Source organism: Chaetodon trifascialis, chromosome 5 (assembly GCF_039877785.1).
Source record: "Chaetodon trifascialis isolate fChaTrf1 chromosome 5, fChaTrf1.hap1, whole genome shotgun sequence".
NCBI classification, from domain to species: domain Eukaryota; kingdom Metazoa; phylum Chordata; class Actinopteri; order Chaetodontiformes; family Chaetodontidae; genus Chaetodon; species Chaetodon trifascialis.
In genome coordinates, this window is record NC_092060.1 from 19,788,755 (window position 1) to 19,809,871 (window position 21,117).

A 21,117-nucleotide genomic window follows, 5' to 3' on the forward strand; every position below is an offset into this window, starting at 1 on the left:
GTTCAACAACCATCCGGGGAGAAACCATTGTAAAAGAGGCAGAGATACCAATTTCTCCACTGACAGTACTCTCAATAAATCATAATGCTCTGCAGCCGCAAGACATGTAAAGTTTTAAGTAACGGGCAGAAAGGGATTCTGGGAAAAATACAGTATCATTAACTGTAGTGGAAATAGATGCAGCAGGTAGAGGGAGTGTGATAGTGCAAGCATACTGAACTAAAACAGGTCATGGCAAAATAAATGCTGTGCACGTAATAAATGATAAATATCTGACAGTGTGAGAGTAAACACAGGTGGGTGTTAAGATGCAAAGCCCCTCAAGGGTAAGCAAGTAAGTTGGAGGTGTGAGTGGGGAGATGTCACATCTGTGAAATCTAAAACATACTGATACCAAACTGTACAATCTTGGTGAAGCTTCTAGTTTCTACTCAATGTCTGAGTCCCAGCTGTGTGTAATATACACTTTGTGCTGCGTCTTAGGATGTTGTTTTTGTCTACAAAAAAGCCAACATGAGTGTTCATCGAGCTGTTTGACCACCATAAACAATCTTTATTTTCCCACCTTAGCAGCGTGAACACACTACATACTCAAACCCTGCTTAGATTTAGTGTGTGTGAATCAGGTCACCGCTTTTTATTGGCTATTTTGCCTTAATTGCATCGTTCACAGTATACGACAGACAGGACACACGGGAGAGACGTGGAGACGACATGTGACAAAGCTTCCTGGCTGGAGTCAAGCCGGAGACAGTCATCACGTGAACCACGAGGTCCAGCAGGATGCCAAGAGAGAGCTGTTGATTCAGGTTTTGAGACTGTTATTCCTGGTGCGGTTGCACTGGACTGCTTGTTACTGTCAGGTGCTCATGTTATTATTCATGTTATTTTGTATATGGGAGGTGGGCTGCAAATAATACGAGCATAACGACATAGTATGAATGTATTCCAACCGCACCATAAACTAAAGCCTCAGCCACAGACAGACAGGCACAAGGATATTTAGAGCATCTCATGAAGCCGAGCAGCCAAATCGTATCAGCTGCCAAAACTAAACCAGGACCATACACAGGTAAACAAATGAATAATTAAATAGGGGCCCACTTGTACCTGGCACCAGCCACATTTTTAAGCCTAAAGCCTTATCAAGGCTTCATTACGTTGTTCTTTCCAAATCTAATTGCTTACTGTTACCTAATTATTCACTGTGAAGCCGTATTGTATAGTAAAAAGTTAACGTAAATATAACAAACACACATTTTTAACAGGAGTCTGTGAGGAAAATAACTCAATATTAAAGGACTAGAGGTCCTTCATGTGTTCACTCGGTTCCTCGTAAGGAGGCAGCATCTCGTAGCATTGCAAGGAGTCTTGGATGCGTGTCTTCTGTCATACTTGAGCAGATCTGAGTGCTCCAAGACCCCAGAGTGTGATCTGGAGCATAAACTGATAAAATGTGAAATTTCTGATGGGGCATTTTACTGCAGTTTTTGCTGCAGGGCGATTTTACTGAACTGCATTTGTTTATATTATACTGAAGCTACCGTAGGTGTTCACATTATTGTGGCTACAGTCGTCACTCTACTGGTATCTTATCTGACCTCTAGTGGCCGTCACAAGACATTGCAGCATTTTCAGATGAAACCAGGATCACTTACTTGCTTCTTTGAAACTGAGGACCAGCTTCTGACAGCACTGCTTGTGTGCACACAGCTCAGCTTTATGGCATCTGAGGTCAATGCGATGACATTTTAGGCGCACCGAAAACAGAATCAGAACTTACTCGTTGACGACCTCGATGCCCAGCGAGCGGGCCGAGCCTACGATGCTTTTGACGATGTTTTTGAGAGGGGTGTTCCTCATTTTGAAGCACTCGTCCTGGGCTTTCACCTGGGCAATCTCATACACTGCCCTCACGGACACCTTCCCCGCTGTCTCGTGGCCTTCACATACAAAAGAGAGTTCAGTGTGAGTACAGAATGTAAAGAAGGAAATATTTAATGAGATAACAAGGAAAAGTTTGGCACAAAAGTGGACAAAGTGTGTGTGCGCGTGTGTGTGCTGGAGATGGCATAGAGGTGGCATTAGAAGTCAACAGCTGAAACGAGGCTGGAGATAGCTCGGAGCATTAAAGGTAGAAATTTATAATTCTCTTTTCTTAACACTCCACCTTTGCCACTTCCTTCCTCTGCCGCAGTTCCCCCACGTCATGAATATAACATCAATCACAGCAAAGCTTAAAACCGAGCCCAGGGAGAGACGTGTGTCCGTTACAGGATGGGCTCAGTGGGTGAAAATTGGAGCGAGAGCAGATATATCAGTGTAGCAGCACATCTCACCAGTCTTTCTGGCGCCTTTCGCGATGCCCGCCGCTTGCTTGAGGAAGTACGAGACGGTGGGCTGGCCGATCTTCAGGTCATAGGTTCTGTCAGGCTGAGGAGACAGAAGAATTAATGTTAAAACCTGAGCTCAAAGGCGGGCAGGTGAACATGAGATTTTCACGGAATTATAATCTCAGGCAGAAGCAGACTGCAGGCAGGAATTTAAAATACTGAGGTCATGACTCCCTGAAGCTTATGCTGACACACCAGCAGAAGTCTGTGAAATGTTCTTTTTTATTAAACATCATCTCTAAGACGACCATCTGAAACGCACCAGCAGTTTTTATCAGATGTTGCAGCCAGTTAATTAAACTAACGTTAGCTAGCTCTTTGAGTTTTGATATTTTTAATGGTTAACATAAAGTCTTTGTACTGTTTTCAATTGAGTATATGTCAAATTGAATTAGCACATTATCACTTAAGTTATATTTATCTTTTACAGAGCGTTTTTGGAATTGGGTTTGTACTTCAGATGCTAACATTAACCTGAACTTTCATATCTGGACTAACATGAGCTGGGGGAATATAATTTGTTGATGTGCTGGACTGGAACAATGTAAACAGTAACTCCACAACATATCATCACACATATGAAATCCTCCTTGGTCCTGGAAGTAAAGCTGGCTCACGGTTACGACTGGAAGACATAAGCTAGTTAGCCAGCCATGCTAACAATAGCATCTTAAACATTGTGTGTGTCTGCTCTAATGGTTTCCATACACTTTTGTACTTTTATTTTTAGTTTTGAAAAAGAAAAAGACAACCTTCCAAACTCTTTAAATGCTGATTATTGCTCTCGCCACGGCGCTTCATCACACAGAGAAATCCAAAGCTCGACAGGCCTGCTGTGACCGGTTGCAGTTCAATTCAACAGTTTTACCTTCAGATGCGAGGATTTAGGTTTAATGGCTGTTTTAAAGCAGTCGCCACACAGCTGTGAACGTAACTCTGATGGAAAAACGCTTCATTCATCTGTTTGCTTTTAATTTAATGAATGGATCCATTTGCTTTTGCTCATAAAGCACAAACACTGAAAGTAAAGAGCAGCAGCCTCAAAACCCACCGTGCGTTATATCTGTGTGACTGTAGGATTTAAACATCTCCTAAAACAGAAACAACACTGAAAATGTGCCCTCTGTGTCTTCAATAGTAGCTATGGCCTGACCAAAAATACTCTGTAATTAAGCTTTCCTGTGTTTTCAAACACTTTCAGCAGATTCTAACTGAATTTCAAAGCTGAAGTATCAGCGTACTGAAGCTTGGACGTGATATCAATGAGACCGATTGAATTCCAGATATTCAAAGCAGACACGCAAGAAGTTCTGAGACCTTTATGATCGCGGCTACATGATTGAAGCTAAGACGAATCGTATTGACCGCTCACTGGCCCTCTTCAGGGTCTTAGATGAGTCAGTGGGCAGTTTTTTGAGAAAGTCATCACCTCTCGTCTATTCTACAGCATTGTCTTTGCTAATTCTTGTCGATTAACCAGAACCAAGAGGAGAGAGCACATTAGTCCAGTTTTAGCAGCTCTGCGCTGGCTTCTGAAACAATTGATTTCAAGGTCCTCATCCTTGTATACAAAGCCCTTAATGGACGAGGACCAAGCTACATTGATAACTCCCTCATTCACTCTTTTGCCTTCAAGAAGGCTGCGATCATCTGCTGCTGGTTTATTGGAGGTTTTCAGCAACAGCTGAAAGAAAATCAGAGATGCAGCCTTTGTCAGTGATGCCCCGGAGCTCTGGAACACACTACCTACAGATATCAGGGAAGCAGCTCGCAAGATTCTTTTAAAAGAAAGCTAAAAACATGTCTCTTCACTTTAACTAGCCTCAACTTTCCTGATACAGGCCTGAAGTGTTTGCACTTTGCCTTGCACTCATGCACTTCTTCTAAAATGTTCTATTTCGCTTGATTTCATGCATTCTGTGCAGTCTGTTTTAACTTTATTTTATCACTACTACCCAGTGGGTTTTATTTTCCATTTTGTCTTATGCATTCTCTTTATAAATATTGCGTTTCGTGTTTTCTTTAACCCCCACAGCACCACAACAGGGTGGTTTCTCTCGGGGCCGCTCCGGGCTGCGCCTGACACAGATAATACCCACAGTGAGTTTAAACCCGTGGGAAGACGTTCTGGGGGAGGCTGAAGCAGGCTTATTTCTGTTAATCAAGACCTGTGGTGGATCTGCGTCCGCCGGGAAATTGGAGGGCTGTGTGTGTGTGTGTGTGTGTGTGTGTGTGTGTGTGTGTGTGTGTGTGTGTGTGTGTGTCTGCACACGAGGCGAAATACTTTGAGTTCTCGCCTATTTAATTTCAAATTGCTGACTGCCACTGTAGTAAAGGAATAAGAGAATGTGGAGACCTTTGATGCTTCTATTTTCATCCTTATTTTATCTTATTTTTACTATTATTATCAAGTGGGCTTTACTCTCCATCTTATTCATTCACATTAATTCTGTATCCCTGCTTTCATGTTCGCTCTGTGTCTTTTCTTTATGTGAAGCACTGCCTGCATGTGATTTCTCTGTTGCAGAAGCACTTTCAGCTCCAATTCCTGTGCGAAAGGTGCTATATAAATAAAGTATTATTCCTTATTATTATTGAGTTCCTTCTAAATCAGGAGTACCTGCTTTGTCTTTCATCCCTCTCACCATCAAGTAGTTCATCAATGTGATGATTTGCTAATAACCTTTTGATAAATACTCAATTGAAAACAGCACAAAGACGATATACTTCATATTTTACTTCAACTTCATTGATTTTTGTAAATATATGCATATTCTGAATTTGATGCCGGTAACACATGACTTAAAGTCATTTGCACGTGTTTCCATTATTTTGTCCACCTCCTGCATCTTGGACTGTGTGCCGCTGCACATCTGCTCTCCAGCCCCATTTGCGCGCCCTTTCCATCCTCCCCTCAGGAGCAAAGCAAAAATAATCTCTTCAGCCTCACTGTGTTATTCTGACCCTTTTCTTTCCATTCACATTCATTACCAGGCCTACGACCTTTCTTTATTAAAATCTGACATATGGAGCCAATCAATAAATCATCTGAGGAGGGTTTACTTTGGATTATCTGTTATCTGTCACATAAATAAATAAATAAATAAAAAACAAACGCTGGGCAATAAAACTGTAGGCTGAACTGAGAAGATACCACCGAGCAGGTGATTTGTCATCTGAGTCGTGTTTATCTAACAGTGCTGACCTTTCAATGGAGGGAACAGAGTTTTTCTCTATCTGTGGAAAAGCTATCGGTTGCAAAGGTTCAATGAGTCGCTGTTGCTTCCCCCTTCATTTCTATAAGATGAAACACAAACATTTACTCCCTTTTTTTGACAGGCAAAGTGAAAAAGCAAAAAATACAAAGACAGAGAGAGGTGGAAGAATGGTGGAGGCACAGGTGAAACCCCACAATCTTTAAGGAAAACAGCAATATTTTGAATTTCTATGCTGAAGATAGATGAGAGAAGATTATCTGAGCACAAAGACAAAGGAAACAGCTCGCCTGCTCTGTCCAAAGTTAAACAAAATCTTGCTGCTTGAAGCTCTAAAACTCACTAACTAATTGGTGACATCTTGTTTGCTTAAACCGTACACAGAGATAAACTGTTGCCTGGCAACCTGTGTGATGCCAAGACAGCAGGACGTCAGCGCGCCGAGCTGCTGCTTGCTAAGAAGCAGTTCCAGCACATCCACAACTTGTCATTTTTATGGATGGCACTGTCAGTCTGTGAGCTGCTCTGCTGGTTCCCCACTTTGGTCCAGATTGAAACATCTCAACAACCATTGGATGGATCGCCGTGAAGTCTGATGCTCAGGTTCATGTTCCCCTCAGGGTGAACGGTAACTTCAGTGATCCCAGACTCTTCCAGTGCCATCATCGGGTCAGATTTTAATTTGTTTACTATCTGGTTTATGGTCAAACACCTGAAGAGCTGACGGCATTCCCATCTGCCTCAGCTGTAACTTATGTTTAGAGCTAATTAATCATCAGCATGTTAGAGCGGCGAGCAGCGCTGTAGACTCTGAATCTTGTTACATGTCTGTTTGTGTATCTCACTAAAATGGAGTCTCTATGCAAGTCTGACCTTGGACTTTCTCAGCAACCGTTAATCCGATCGACTTCACACTTGGCATGTGTATTGCTGAGGACCCAAGGAAGCGCAGTGTGGAGTGCCAGCTCTTGAGCTACGAGGCATATTTATTAGTAGTGCATTATTACCACCAGAAGGACACAGTGTGTAGTGTATTTAGACAGGACTCTTAGTAACTTTTACACTGCTGAACAGCATGCTGGCTACAGCTCGCTCTCCATCGATCGCTACGGTGCATTCAAGAACAGATGAAGGAAGAGAGCCTGGAGATCACAGTTCTGTAAATTTGCCGTTTTGTCAGTTTGGGTTTTATGGTCACACCTGGAGGAGATGCGACAGCACTGCCTTTGGAGATCTCCCATCTAGGTGATGCTTCACGTTCTCTGGATGCTACGTGCCTGCTTGCCTGCTCCAGGGAACAAAAGCTCCCCCCGTCGCACTACTGAGGTATGAAAAACCTGGGGCTTATTCATAGACACTGAATGGGGCTTTGACTTCAGTGAGGCCATAAAATGTAAAAACGTCATGGCAGGTATATTGGAGGAGGCACAGTATCGAGTGTGAAGTTGTTTGGAAAAGCGGATCTTGAGAAAGCTCCAGGCAGGAATACTGGAGGCCAAGTAATCGGCCAGTTCTGAACAGGCACAGTCTGAACAGGCGCTGCACTAGTGGATAAACAAATGAGATACATAATGTTAATTAGTGCTGGTAGCCTGAACTTTGGACAGAGCCGGGCTAGCCGTTTCCAGTCTTTATGCTAAGCCAATTGCCTGCAGGCTCCAGCGGCTTATTTAACACACAGACATGAGAGCGGTATCGATCTTCTCATCTAACTCTCTGCAAGAAAGTGAATAAGTGGATTTTCCAAAATGTCAACGTGTTCCTCTAAAGTAAGATGAAAGGCGCTGGGAGATGTGCTCAAAACTACAGACAAGCCTGAGGTTAAAGCTGAGCTGAGAAACATTCATGTCTGAGGCTGAAACATGTTGTAATCACACATTAGACATTACATAGCGACTATACACAGCACAGCGTGAGTGGGACGAGCACCACACTGAGCACCACCAGCAGATGGCAACGATGGGCAGCAGCAAGGCCCCTGATGTGATGGCAGAGCTGTTGCTGGATATTGCATGTCAAAATAAATTCACGCCTTTTAAAGGATTAGGCTTCCCCTCGTTACATCACAAACCTCATTACAACACACATTTATTCAGCAGAAAGGACGCAACAGATATGCAACAACACACAAAGAGGTGGGAGGGGGGGCGTGACAAGTCAAATAACACGATGCTGTGTAAAATAAAAACTACAAGCTCATAACACCCCTTTTCTGAGCAATTCACATTTCTTGCATGCACTTAATGCTTCTTGACTCCAAGTTCCTCTGGGTATTGCTTCATTAATGAATGCAAATGGAAAAGGCTTACTTCAGTGGTAGAGTATGAATAATGGAAGTGCTCTGGTAATGTTATGCAGCTAGTGGAATTAACCACAATCGTAGGAGGGAGGGGTGCTAAGAGTAGAGGGTCAGGAATGGGTTAGAGAGACCCACAACGAGCATCGCAGACGCACCTTCACATGGATCTTGATTGGGAGAGGGATGCCCTCCTTCAGCTCTTTGGTTTGCTCATTGAAGTCCTTGCAGAACTGTCCAATGGGGATTCCTCTCTGGATGGGAAAACAGGGAAATAAACGTGGAAAAATGAGGGGGGATCGTTTTAAAATGTATGAGAAGTCTGAGCTGGCGAACATTCAAACGTCACTCGTGTCACACCGTGCCGCCAGAATACAGATGCCGGGGCTGCCGTCAGTCCATCACAAAACTTCAGAGAGGTCTGACTACATTTGCACACATGAATGGTTCAGGGAAAAGGCGTGACACGGTGTTTGTGACGAGCGTGAGTGTTTGTGCGCTGTAACATTCTGAGACGTTTTTACACTTCATGCTAGTTATTCTTGTTATTTTCACACTGACATGCATCTGTGTGTGTGTGCGCGTGTGCGCAGCCCTCTGTTGTTCCAGAGTGTTTGTGTGCGAGTGTGTCTGTCACTGGAGCTATGACTGAATGCATGTTGGTGCCCAGAGCCAGAGAAACCCAGTGATGAATGAGCCTCCCATTTTCCAACTCCTGCAAGGCCAACCAGAGCGAAAGCAAAATGGATGGGTGACATTAAGTCAACACCCGGCCAATGCTGCTCCTTTGCACCATTCCTCTTTGGAGCTGAATTCAGTGGAAATGACTAATAAAGAATCTAATTATTACTGCAGAAATTTATACTGACCTTCAGCCGCCATCCTTCCCAAAGGCAACACACTGATTGAAATGTTCATTTCAGACACGAGAGGAAGAAAAAAAGGGGTTTTATACATTTTAATGGACTTGCGAGCTTCTATTGCTCCACAACAGAGCAGCACACAGCATTCAGATTCTAATAATGGATCTGATGAAAAGTCAGTCATCCTGAGACATTCTCCAATGACAGGACGCGGAAGACATTTATTTGAACTTAACGGAGCAGAAACTTCTCTGAACATCATTTCCACTAAAGGCTTCAAAAGCACCTGATGAATTCTAATCAGTCGCTCGATCTACATGCGGCCATCACTTCATTAGTGTCCAAAATGCTCCTCATTACTCACTGGTGCTTCTATGCATCCGCTGACACAGTCACAACAAACTGATTGAAATTTTAACACATCACATCATGAGTCGAGGCAGGTTATTGTTTCAGAGCTGATGGATTCTGTTTGAATTACAATATCCAATTAATGAAATGAAACGCAGCTACATCCCCAGAGCCCTCACTAGGCTCTACCTTTCCCCCCTCCCTCCTGTGCTTATTAATAGTAATCCCATGTCAACCTCAATACCTTCTACCCGTGCCCTTCCCTCCCTCCACATGCCATAAAACAACATTGCAAGGGTAAACAAGTGGGGAGGGAGCAATGAAAGAAAGTCTAATTAAATATGGATTAGTATAAAGGCTGTGATGTTGGGTATGAGTCAAAGGAATCCCTCGGGCTCTGCCTCACACATTCAGCTCCCGCTCCTTTCCTTCTGTTCAGCCCATGTCGGATAATGATCTCTCCCACCGACTCAGATGGCCCTTTCATGCCACACAATGCCATGAAAGGGCCTCCCCGAGCCGCCAGAGATAATGCGTGATGCTTCTGAAATGTGCTTAAGCACGGACGGCGAGACATTATGCAGACAGAGGAGCGACTATTCTAAAGATAGACAGAGGCAAAGACTTCACATGGCCTCCCTGACCAGACAGTCGGTGCTTAAAAGGGCTTGAACAAACATGAAAAAAGGCTAAACAGTGGCAAATGAGAAAAAAGACTAGAAAAAAGACTGGCCTGAGGACGCGAGACCCACTTGGGGACGGCAGACCATTTGCCCTGAGTTCCACACACAATTAAGCATGCACCAGAGACAGGTAATCATATTTTAATTAAGCTGTTCCACGAGAGTCTAAGCATCTCACATTCTGAAAATGACAGCGTGAGCAAGTTTCATTTTGGCCTCAGGCTGTTTAATAGTTTAACTGCAGTAATTACCACAAATTGAACCATGTTGGTAATTTCAATCACAGTCCTTAAACGTGGCAGAGGGCTGGTGTGCCATGAACGCAACTTTCAAGGTTGGCTCCCCTAACTTCACATCAGAGAGAGGGAGAGGGAGAGCTGGAACAGTAACATTCATGCCCTGGCCAAATCGCTAACCCCGCTCACTGCATCTGAGCATCTAATCATCCTCGAGTCCGAGCTGCTGGATAAATCCTCTCTCTTCCACCATGACTGATTAGAGCCGGGCGCTCTCCAGTATAAAATGGCTGCAGCCCATCACCCAAGGCGGGGCCTTCCACGCCGGCTGTGGACAAGGACATTCAGCCACACATCTTCAAAGACTTCAGAGATCCTGGGCACCGGGATTAAACGCTAATCTACGAAGATATTTCTCGCCGTCAAATCCAGCAGCGACAGTGGTGAGTAATTGCTATGTGATCCATTCAAGATCAGCGCGGCAGAGTCTTATTACTCGTAATTATGGGAGCAATTAGGCATTTGCAATTAAAATCTGAGAAGTGTCCATTTGATTTGACCCTTCCACCATATTCTCTGCAGTCTTTTTTGACACTCCCTCCGTGTTAATGTGATTGGCCTTTCAGCTTCACTAACTCTTTTTAACAAGATGTAGCACTGGTGTGGCAGGATGGTGTGTGTGCGTGCACGTGTGTGTGTGTGTGTGTGTTGGGGGGGGGGGGATGGAGGGGAGGAGAGACAGGAATGGGGAAGAGAGAGACAGCTGAGGTGTATAAAAGTTGTCAAAATGTGGCCAGTGGTCGTGGTCAATATTTGAGCAAAGACAGGAGGTTTGTTTGACCAATATGAACGAGAAGTAAAGCGAAGGCCGCAGGAGGTCCTCATGAATATGGGTGAGTGTGTGTGTGTGTGAGTGTGTGTGTGTGTGTGTGTGTGTGTGTGTGTGTGTGTGTGTGTGTGTGTGTGTGTGTGTGTGTGTGTGTGTTTGTGTGTGTGTGTGTGTGTGTGTGTGTGTGTATGTTTATGTATGAACACTTCAGCCTCATTTCAATCTGACAAGACTATCAGTTCAAGAGTGGGTATGTGTGCATATTAAGCTGCCGGGGACTGCTGACGGTGAGGAAGTGTTCACTGTGTGTGGTCGCAGGTGTCTGTGCTACAGAGAGAACAAGGGGAAAAAAATGAGAGGAGAGAGGAATAGAAAGGGAGTGGATGAGGAGGAGGAGGAGGAGGAGGAGGAGGAGGAGGAGGAGGAGGAGGGGGGAGAGAGATGGAGGTAGATGAGAAAGAGAGGGAGAGTAGGTCAAGAGAAGTATTGTGCTTATGGAAGCGTGGCAAACATGGAGATAAAGGACACAGACGCAGGATAAGGCCTTGGGGCAGGAGGCGGGATTAATTGCCCCTGGCACACAAGGCTACTCGATAAATGGCCCCCGGGCGGTCGACCCAGAGGAGGGCCGCGATACGGTGGCGAAGGTGTTACAGTGGAGAGAGGCTGGTGGGAGGTGAGGTTAATTAAACTCTTCAGTGTGAAACACTCTCATTCATTACCTTCATTACCTTGTTCATTTAATCTGCTCCGCTGTTGGCATTTTATCTCATTCAGCCCCATTGTAGCGTCATACAGCTGATTAGGTTTCATGTTGAACCCTCAGCTGCAGAGGAGGTAACTGAGAGCGAGCGCGGCAGGTCAGTTCAGGTCTAACAGACACAGCCGCACACAGCAAACAGCACAAAATAAATTGAGTTCACGCTGGACATGCATTTTACTTGATTTTCCACCCTGGAATCAGTGGATTAGTCTTAAAAGTGGAAAATGAAAACGATTTTCACCCCCAGCCTCCAGTGAACTGTGCTGAGGCCAATATACAGCCCATGCATAAAAGGAGCGCTGCTCAAACGGGCGTGAGCGCAGAACTGACGGAACAAACCAAATTCAGAGACTCATCGTTATAACAGCCAAAACAAGCCAAAACCTCACTTCACAGTGGTGTTGTTGCTGTCTGGATCTTTGCTTAAAATAGATACAGCTCCACTTTTGGCACCTGGCACCAGAAGAAGAATTTGCTGTTTGAGGGCATGGTGAATGCAAGAAAGCAAGCGAGCGGGCGAAGGTGGAACAAAATGGATTGCATCACGACAAAACATCCCATTTTCAACTCCATTAGGTCTCCCTCACAGTCTTGACAGTGTTGTGCTTTTTGCCACTTCACATGATTAATCACGTGTGGAGGCTGCAGCAGAAACGCAGGAGCCTGAACTGCAGGCAGCTGAGGCTCCACGCTGGAGATGACTGAACAATCACATGACACGCTGACAAGTGGAGGAGAGACACACAAAGAAAAGGGAGTCAGGAGCTGGAATAAAGACTGACTGCAACAACAACTGATAGCAATGTTGTAACAAAGCGTGTGTTGTGTTTGTGGAGTATTCAGAGAGATAATAGTGAATTTTGTACACTACAAAAATGTTTTTTTTTTTAAAGGCAAACCGCACCAATTTTACAGACCAAAGTCTCTATGGCTCTTGGGGAGAACTATGGTGCATGCGTGAAAGAAAGCTGTATGAAGCCTGTTGTGGTTTCAGAGGGAGCTGTGCAGCCTGATGAGCTGACTCAAGTGATGTCACTTGAGTCAGCTTAGGGCTGCAGACAAGTTTGAAAATAAAGAAAATCTGCTCCTTATCTCAACTTGAGGCTAACACTCGAGGCTACATTAGCACATACTAGCACGAATCTCAGCTCAAACTGCTGGTGATTTGCATTGTGGGTAACGCAGGCACCGGGTTTTGACGAGGGAGAAGACAAAAAGACATCTGCTGGATGAATTTTGATCCTTTTCTTGTGACTGGCCATCATGAGTCTGAAAATGTCACAGGGGTGTAATGCTAAATCATACTCTGAGATGACACTGAGAGTAAGAGCCAAGAGGAGGGAGGCGAAGGGATTAAGGGCTCCCTGTTCGCCATGTGCATGGAGGTCAGCCTCACGGCTAATGTGGAGCATTGTTCACTGTTGATGCCTTTAGCATTCTTGGACAGTCTGTAACCCCATGTGTCCTTCCAAACTTCCCCAATCATGTCTGAAGCAAAAAGTGATGACTGCACAGTACTGTGGGCAGCCTGTCCGCCTGGCTGCCCCTCGCCCTCCTCTGCTATTCTCACTGTTCTGTCCTGTCCTTTTTCCTGCCTCCCCCCCCCCTTCTCTCTGAAAGTGAGCCAGTGTTCAGAATGACCTTCAACCACACCCACAGGGAACAAAAAGAAAGAAAACAGGAGCACAGTAGCAGGATGCAGGAGAGAACAGAATAAACAAGAGGAGATGGGTGACAGAAAGAAGAAGAGGGGTGAAGAAGAAGAAGAAGAAGAAGGAGAAAAAAAATCCCACGCTGAAGTGAGGAAAATGGAAAATCTCTCTTCTCTTAGAAGCCAGCAGAGCGCAGAGCTGAATCTGACAAGAAAGATGACTCTCCATCCCCTTTCTCACCAGTCTGATTAAACCTCTCACTCTAAAATGAACCCGCACACTCAGAGCCACAGAAACGAGGGAGCTGAGGACTTGAGCCTTTGCTAAAGGTGCAGATTGGAATACCTACAGATGCACTTGAAGGAGCACTACCTTGAAAGCAAGGTGATGCAAGGAAATTCCCTAAGAAAAAATAATAATTGCCTCGGTGGCTGACAAAGGAAGCAAAATTAAATTCTTGAACAAGGAAAGCAGCCGTCTTTCAAAACGGTTTCCAAAAATTCATTTTGGACCAGATCTGCTTCAGAAATTCCCAATCCCTCTGTTTAAGTATGCAATAAGCCGGCTGTAATGAGTTAATCTACAACAGAGGGATGATTTCCTTGTGTGGCTAAGACAGTAAGCAGACAGAGGGAGGACTAATTAAAGTTGTAACATCTGCCTTCTGAGCTCTAAATGTGTCTACAGGCTACAAGCATCTTTCGCTCCACTTCCTCCGCTCTCATTTGAAGCGAGGAAGGGTAAATAAGGTATCAGCCTGCTCCCGAACAATACAACTAATCTTCTGCGAGTGGCATCATCATGATTACCATAACCAATGAGTATACTGTAACTGGGTGCTTTCAAGTATTCATAGCATCTTCCAGCTTAACTTCCACAGCTGATGGCTGGGGAGAGGAGGAGAAAACTGAGGAGGGTGGGAGGTCTGTGCTGGAGCACGTAACATGCTTACAAATTAACAGCACAACCAAACTCGGACAGCGTGAGTGAGTTTCTCCCTCGTCCTCGTCTGCGTGTTGCACGGCTCTGCCTCCTCTCGCATGAGCCATCTTTCTCTGTTGGATCGGTCTGCGGTCCCCACTTTAACGATTCCGCGTCGCCGCTGATGCTGCCGCTCCACTTCTGACCGACTTCCCCGGCCGCTCCGCACAGCCGGAGCCTGACTGAGCAGCAGGAGCAGCAGCAGCAGCAGCAGCAGCCCCCTGCACGGCTCTCTGCCCCCGCTGCTGTGTCAAAAGATAAACCCGACAGCAGCAGAAGCAGACACTGCGGGAGGTGACAGATCCAGCTTCAGAACCAGATCGAGCCTCTGCACAAAAGCGCGGAGCCATCGGAGATATCGGCCACGCCAGATCTGCACGGCGGGAGGAAATCTTGATTAAGTGTGAGCCGATTTTTTTTCTCCCTCTTGTTCCCGCAAACTCGGGTCTGCTTGGTGTGGCTGTGGCGATGACTTTCCCCTCTTGCAGCCTCGAGATGAGCCTTCTCCCGGAGCCTGACTGTGTACAAAGAGCCGGACTGTAGGACTTTATCACCGCGGCCGGCTCATCAACGACAATAAAAGAGACTTTATTGGTCACCGACAGCGCTTCTACTTGGTGGGGGAAAAGAGGCTTTACTTGCTTTAAATCAAGCCAGGAGCATCGAGCCCAAGTGCAAGACGAATGGTTTGGGTAACTAAAGCTTCACTTTACTACCAGCCGTGCACGGATAAACCAGGGTACCTGCTGTTAATAGGGCAGTTATGAAACAGGTGTTGCAGACAAGCGGTTTAATAGAGGTTGTTAAATTGCCAGAGGATGCAAGACGTCGCACCACAGCACTGCATGCTGGGGCACAAAATGCTAACCACGAATTTTCAAGAAAAAAATAAACGCGATAACTCTGTCAGATAAAACAACAAACAAAACAAAAAAACAAGGTTCTGGGGCAACACTTTGGCTGCTACCTGACAAATCAACAGATGTTTCAGTCATGTGGCTTTAAGTCTGGGGAGGGGATTTATTCAGCAGTGCATTATCAGGGATTGCATGCTGCCTGGCCCTCTATTAATTAATCATTTGCACATACTGGCAGAGATGTTGTCCTGATGCCCTTGTTGCTCCAATGGCACCTGTGATAACTTGTGGGGGTTTCTGGTCTTTGATGTAATTTGGAGCTCTATGAGGCGTGTTTATGGAAATAAACTGTGGGTGGAGACGGATTAATCTTTTCGCCCTACATGGATTTCTGTCCACCTGGAAATCACCCAATATTAATAGAAAACAAGTGCAAGTGGCAAACCCCACCCCTTGCTTCATCTCTGTCAGTGTGGGTGTGTGTTGCAAGGAGCCTTTTGGGATGATTACTTAGACACTAGCCTGGGTGGAGGGACAGCCCTGTCCACTAGTGTCACACATGATAAGCTTTAAGACAAGAAGCAGAAAAAAATGGATTTTCAGAGCAGAGCAGAACAAGCGCTCACAGCTGGAAAAAAAGAAAATGAACTCATCTTTCACCTGAACTATTACATGCCATTACTCATGCTTACAGCGAAATAGGTTACCTCACCTTGTCAACAGCAGTGCCACTTCCCAGACAGGGGAATGATGAATTTGGCCATTATTGATGAGCTGAGTGGACACGCGGGCTGTCATCCTGGTCCCTCACTCAGGACAGAATAAATTACACAGCGTTGACAGAGACTCAAAACACAAACACAGGCTGACAGGGAGATTTCCAGGGTGAAATTTAAGGCGCAGGTGGAATAACTTAAGAGGCACGACCTCGAGGAAAAGCCAGCTGCAACAGTGGCTGTAAACTTCTCCCCTCCCCCCCCCCACCCCACCCCACCCCACCCCCTCCAGTTCGTTCCCAGAGAAAGAAAAACCAAATTTAAATTCCAATATCCTCTCAATCTGTGGCTTGGTGAAATTCATTCAATTTTGGGGGAATGATAATCAAGTTGCGGTGCTGAGACAAAAGGCTTCATAGACAATCAGATATTACGAATGCTGGCATGATCCGTGCCCGTCCTCCCACCATGCCTCCCAGCGGATTAATCAGCCGAGATCGTTCCTTTCCTCATCTCTTTGATTCATCTGTTGCAGAACAAACCCTAATGTCTGCGATATTTCAATAGCCTCTGTGATGAATACATTTGGATTCATCCAGGCCAAGCTGGCACACGAAATGCATGTCTTCATATAAGTGGGTGGAAGTCACTTTGTATCTGTATTTGAGTCTTTTCCTCTTCATCACTTTCACCCCTTCTCCCCCTGAGCTTATTTATGAACTATTACCATCATGCAGTAACACTTTATTAGGCATGTAGACAGCCAAGAGGCCTATTAATCTTTCACTTGCAGTCATATGCTCATTCTGCTTCTCCACACACGCATACACAATCTCAAAACCCCTTTTTTTCACCCAGTGGAGTTCCTCAGCCCTTTTCAATGATTCAAACAGCACTGAGGAGATGGCAGAGCTCCTGTTAGTCTTACAGTGAGGGAAGTGATGCGTCTTCCATTGGAAAGATATCAATTCTCACTTTACACTGGCAGACTTTTCTCAGAGGCCGCAATCACGCTGACAATCTTTTGCTCGATCCCGCTCAACTGTTGCCATTACAACACATCTGAGCCGGTAATGATTTTATATTATAATCTCATCGATCCAGTTGACGGGTTGACACCCTCCGACTGGTGCTGAGCAGATAACAGGCAGTCCACTGGTCTGTGCTGTGCTTTACAGCTAAACACGATAAAGAGACGCTGGTTCGATTACGCTATAAAGTCAATGACCATTTCTCACACTATGTCAATAGTGAGGTTTATACTGTCCGTGGCTGAGGTATGAGCTGCAATGCAAAAAAAAAAAAACCCTTCATATTCAGCCAAATTAGCATTGCCTGCATGCTCTCACCCAGACGTACACAGTGTGTACACGAAGACATGAGTCGAACCCATCTCTAAACAAATAGCAAGTTATCAATATTCATCTGAAATGAGAGGGGAATTTGTGATGATTAAAGACTGCAGCACAGTGTGAGAATAAACATGGCAGACTATAGAGGCAAAGAAAAGGCTTTGACAGGGCACCTAGCTGCGTCTGAATGCAATTAATTAATAATGAATAAGATGAGTACAAAAAAAATAGAACAGAAACAACAACAACAAACAGAACTTGGGGAAAATCTCAGAATCAAAAAGAAGCAATGTTATGATCTTTATGGAAAATGAAGACTATTTAATTCAACGAGCCACGGAGGAAAAAAAGGACACAATCTAACAGGCTTCTCAGCTTGAGCAGCCAGGGTAGATGTAGCTCTGGCCAAAGATGAAGGGCACTCACTGCTTACTAGGCAGCCAATGTCTTAAACCATAGCAACAAGCACAAAAATATTTTACATTTGGTCTGAATTAATGCAGGGAAAAAACAAACATGGTCTTATCCTGCAGACTTGTCAGTTTCACTGAGAACAGATGGCGGCGTGTAATGCGATGTGAGCGGACTCTGAATTCTGTCGATGTAACAGATTTACCACTGTGCTTATGTGCATGTCTCTTTCAGGCATGGTGCCCACGCCCCAGGTGTGCGTATCAACCCTGGTCACGGTGAGCACGATGGCAGTGGTGGACCTCTACCTGCTGGAGCAGAGCATGCTGGGGGCTCGTGGTCTTCCCGGACCAAGTGTGTGGCAGTACGCGGCAGTGTTGCTTGGTGACGTGGGCTTCCTGCTCGCGCTGCGCTTCGTGTCGGCCGGTGTGGTGTCAGAGGCCCGGTCGCCGCGTCGTGGTTTTGCCAATGCCCTCTGGTTCCTGTTCCTGTCCCTGCTCCAGCTCAAGCTCTTCTTCGTTTGCCATAACTACAGGCAGGAGCGCCGGCCGCCCGACCCGCTGGCCAGGAAAACCCTGACGCTCCTGCTGTCCATCTGCCTGCCCTCCCTGTTTCTGATCCTGACGGGAGCTGACCACATGACTCCGCAGCGCAGGAAGCAGGAGGTGCGGGGCCGGCTCCTGTGGGTGGTAGTGGACCTCCTGGATGTGCTGGACCTGCAGGCGGGGCTGTGGGAGGCCCAGGGAGGGTCTGCAGCAGGGACTGGAGGGGTCGTTGAGCAGAGGTTGCCCATCTGGGCCGAGGGCCTGGTCTTCTTTTACTGCTACGCCCTCCTGCTGCTGCTGCCATGCGTGGCCCTCACAGAGCTGGGGGCCACCAGCCTGCCGGGACAGAGGGGGCCCCGTAAGGAGGCTTTGTACCCTTGGCTCAGCTTGGTCACTATCAACATATTCACCCTGGCACTGAGGGGCACAGGCATGCTGTGGTACAGGGACTCTCGTGTGTCCACCGTGTTCCTGGGGAAGAACCTGCTGGCTCTGGCTGTGAAGCTGAGCTCAGCCTGGGAGAGACACAAGCAGGAGCGCGGTGCTGCGGGAGCTGGGACTGTGGCTGGAGCAGAACCAGGAGACTCAACCTTGCCAAGCCAGAGTTCAGGGCAGGGAGAGGGCCAGGCCCAGGGGAAAGCCCCTCACCCTCATTATCACACACTGTCTCGCTCTCAAAGCCACACTCTCTCCCACGTCAGCCTGGAGCCCACAGAGACGCCCTTAGGACCCTCTTTCATCTCCCATGAACTCTAGAGAGTCACTCTGAACATGCACGCATGCACAAAAGCATGTATCCACATCCAAAAGGCAGACCAGCCAAGTCGGTATCAAGTCCAAACAGATAACGTGTTGAATTTCCGTACAACAGCGATGGATGCAATGCAAAACTGTGGAAATGCATTTGGCAAGCTGGGCTTTCAGCACATTTTGTTGTGCTAAGAGTAACTCAAAATGCATTACTGTGATTTGTGGGAGTGTATTTTTAAATTGAACACTGTGATCACATCTATCAGACTGTAAAGAATATTCCAGAAACGTATGTTGAAGTCTAGTAGTGTTTTCTTCCCTCTTTAATCTGGGCACAATGCCACAGATGTGTTGACACCTTGAAGTCAGTTTGAGGTTTTCTCCCTAACAGTTTTCATTCTGATTAATTCCCATGTGCAGTTTGGAGCTGGGGAACAAACATCTGTGATTTGCTTATTTTTTCAATATGAGTTCAGTTAATGTGGTTTGTGGGAAATATTAGGTCAACACTCTTCCATCGGATGCCAAAATACAGACCTATAGTGACCTTTAGCGTGCATTTTCTGTCACTTTACAAGGAACCTTCACAGAGAAAGTTTAATACAGAGGAGGGATGAATTATTCTTACCATCAGTACCACAGAGATATGATTCAGAAGCCATCTACCAGTAAAACTCGCCCTCTACACAGTGCTCAAATATTTCAATGTAGAGTATAACCCAGTGAATCCAAACCTTTTTGGCTTGTGGCCCTTAAAATCAAAGTCTATTCACAATCTCAAGAGACGCTCCCTTCTTAGATTTTTCTTATTTCAATAGGTTTCAGAGGCCGTAAGGGGTAAAGCTATTCCCTTTTCACAATAAAAAACGGTTAGAGAAGAGTCAGAAAACCACAATAAACATATATGTGCAGTGGATGTTTTCTCCTCATACATCACATTTTTATGACATGACCTTCCATATTTATTATTGCAACCCCTCGGAGGATCCCAACACAGGGTTGTGGTTGCCAGATTTTCATTCAAACCAAAGGGAAACACCAGCTGTTATTACTTATTAGTTGCCTGGCAGGAAATATTAATCAGTGAAATCACTCACTGGTGTTTGGTTGGAGTGAAAACCTGCAGACTCATGGGCCTCGTGCCCGGCCATCCCTGCCAAGCTGTGCTTTTTGTCTTTTACTTGATTTAAATGCAGAATTTGAACAACAGCTAGAGATGATTTTAGAAATGCATACTGTTGTTGATGTCAAAAACATCCAGTAACGATTTTAGTGCAACAAAATGTGCATAACTCAAGATTGAAAATATTTATGAAAGACGCCATTTCCATAAATAAACTCTTTCAATGGGACGGCTTAAAGATGGGCAATAAGCATTTTGCATCATCTTAATCCTGTTGCAACTCAAACCACAGTAAGGGTCTATTTTAGTACATTGTTTACAAAGACAGAATGCCAATGTAAGTAATCCCTTTACAGTTTCAGAACACATTCAAAATTCATGTTCTGCTGTCGTTTGTACATGTTTCAAAAGTCTTAGTCATTTTCAAAAGTACGAAGAAAAAACTGTCCCGCTGCCTGTCCAACCCTCAAATCCCCTTTTTCACTTGAGAAGAAAGAGTTAAACTTTTTAATTCCATTTGAATTATGGATGGAGCCAGTCATTCACTGATTTATTAAGGTGTGGATGTTGTATTTGGGCATCATGGGATTATGGGTCAGAGCAGCAGGTGTAGAGGATGTACAGTACAGTTAAGTGCCTTGTTTCCTCATTGGACCATGAGCCTCTGAGTCGTCATGAGGCGTGCGCATTATGTGCACCATGTGGGACTTGGTCATATTACCTTGTGTGTACTGTGAAGTTATTCCACAGCTGTTGTCAGCTACACCTCCAGGACAGAGTGCAAACTAATAAAGTGTTTCATACTCGCCTAGTGTTGACAGTTCATTGGCTATTATGTAGGAGCGTTATTGGCAGCCTGTCACCCACACATAGGGGGAAAAACAGCAGGAGTCAGTCCAAATTATTCAAGGCCAAGAGGCCTCTGGGACAAATAGCTGCCTCACACTTTCAAAACTGCTATTATATAAAAGTCAATCAACGCCCGATTTGCAGTCACCGAAAATTGCGTGTTTTTATGTTTCGCTCATGCTGGAACTGCTGAGGTGAATGGATCCCCCCCCCCCCAACACATATTCAAGCTAGAAAAAGCCTGCTCTTCGC

At 45.4% G+C, this 21,117-nt stretch overlaps 2 protein-coding genes across 3 annotated transcripts in view; one reads left to right on the top strand and one right to left on the bottom strand.

Annotated features, from left to right (window-relative positions):
• mrpl11 (mitochondrial ribosomal protein L11) overlaps positions 1-21,117 on the bottom strand; it is a 39,872-nt gene that overhangs the window by 593 nt on the left and 18,162 nt on the right. For both annotated transcript variants that reach the window (XM_070962363.1, XM_070962364.1), the window contains exons 3-5: positions 8,063-8,158; positions 2,340-2,433; positions 1,784-1,943 (exon numbers count right to left, since the gene is read on the bottom strand). In XM_070962363.1, coding sequence (XP_070818464.1) covers positions 1,784-1,943; positions 2,340-2,433; positions 8,063-8,158 — 350 coding nt within the window. The remainder of the gene's footprint in view (positions 1-1,783; positions 1,944-2,339; positions 2,434-8,062; positions 8,159-21,117) is intronic.
• On the top strand, positions 14,234-20,824 carry tmem265 (transmembrane protein 265). The gene is made up of 2 exons (XM_070963301.1): positions 14,234-14,954; positions 17,833-20,824. The coding sequence occupies exon 2, from the start codon at positions 17,835-17,837 to the stop codon at positions 18,897-18,899; it is 1,065 nt and encodes a 354-aa protein (XP_070819402.1). The 5' UTR covers positions 14,234-14,954; positions 17,833-17,834; the 3' UTR covers positions 18,900-20,824.

Bases quoted from the DNA above. Each gene is read 5' to 3' on its own strand.
- tmem265 (XM_070963301.1), top strand. From the start codon at position 17,835: ATGGTGCCCACGCCCCAGGTGTGCGTATCAACCCTGGTCACGGTGAGC.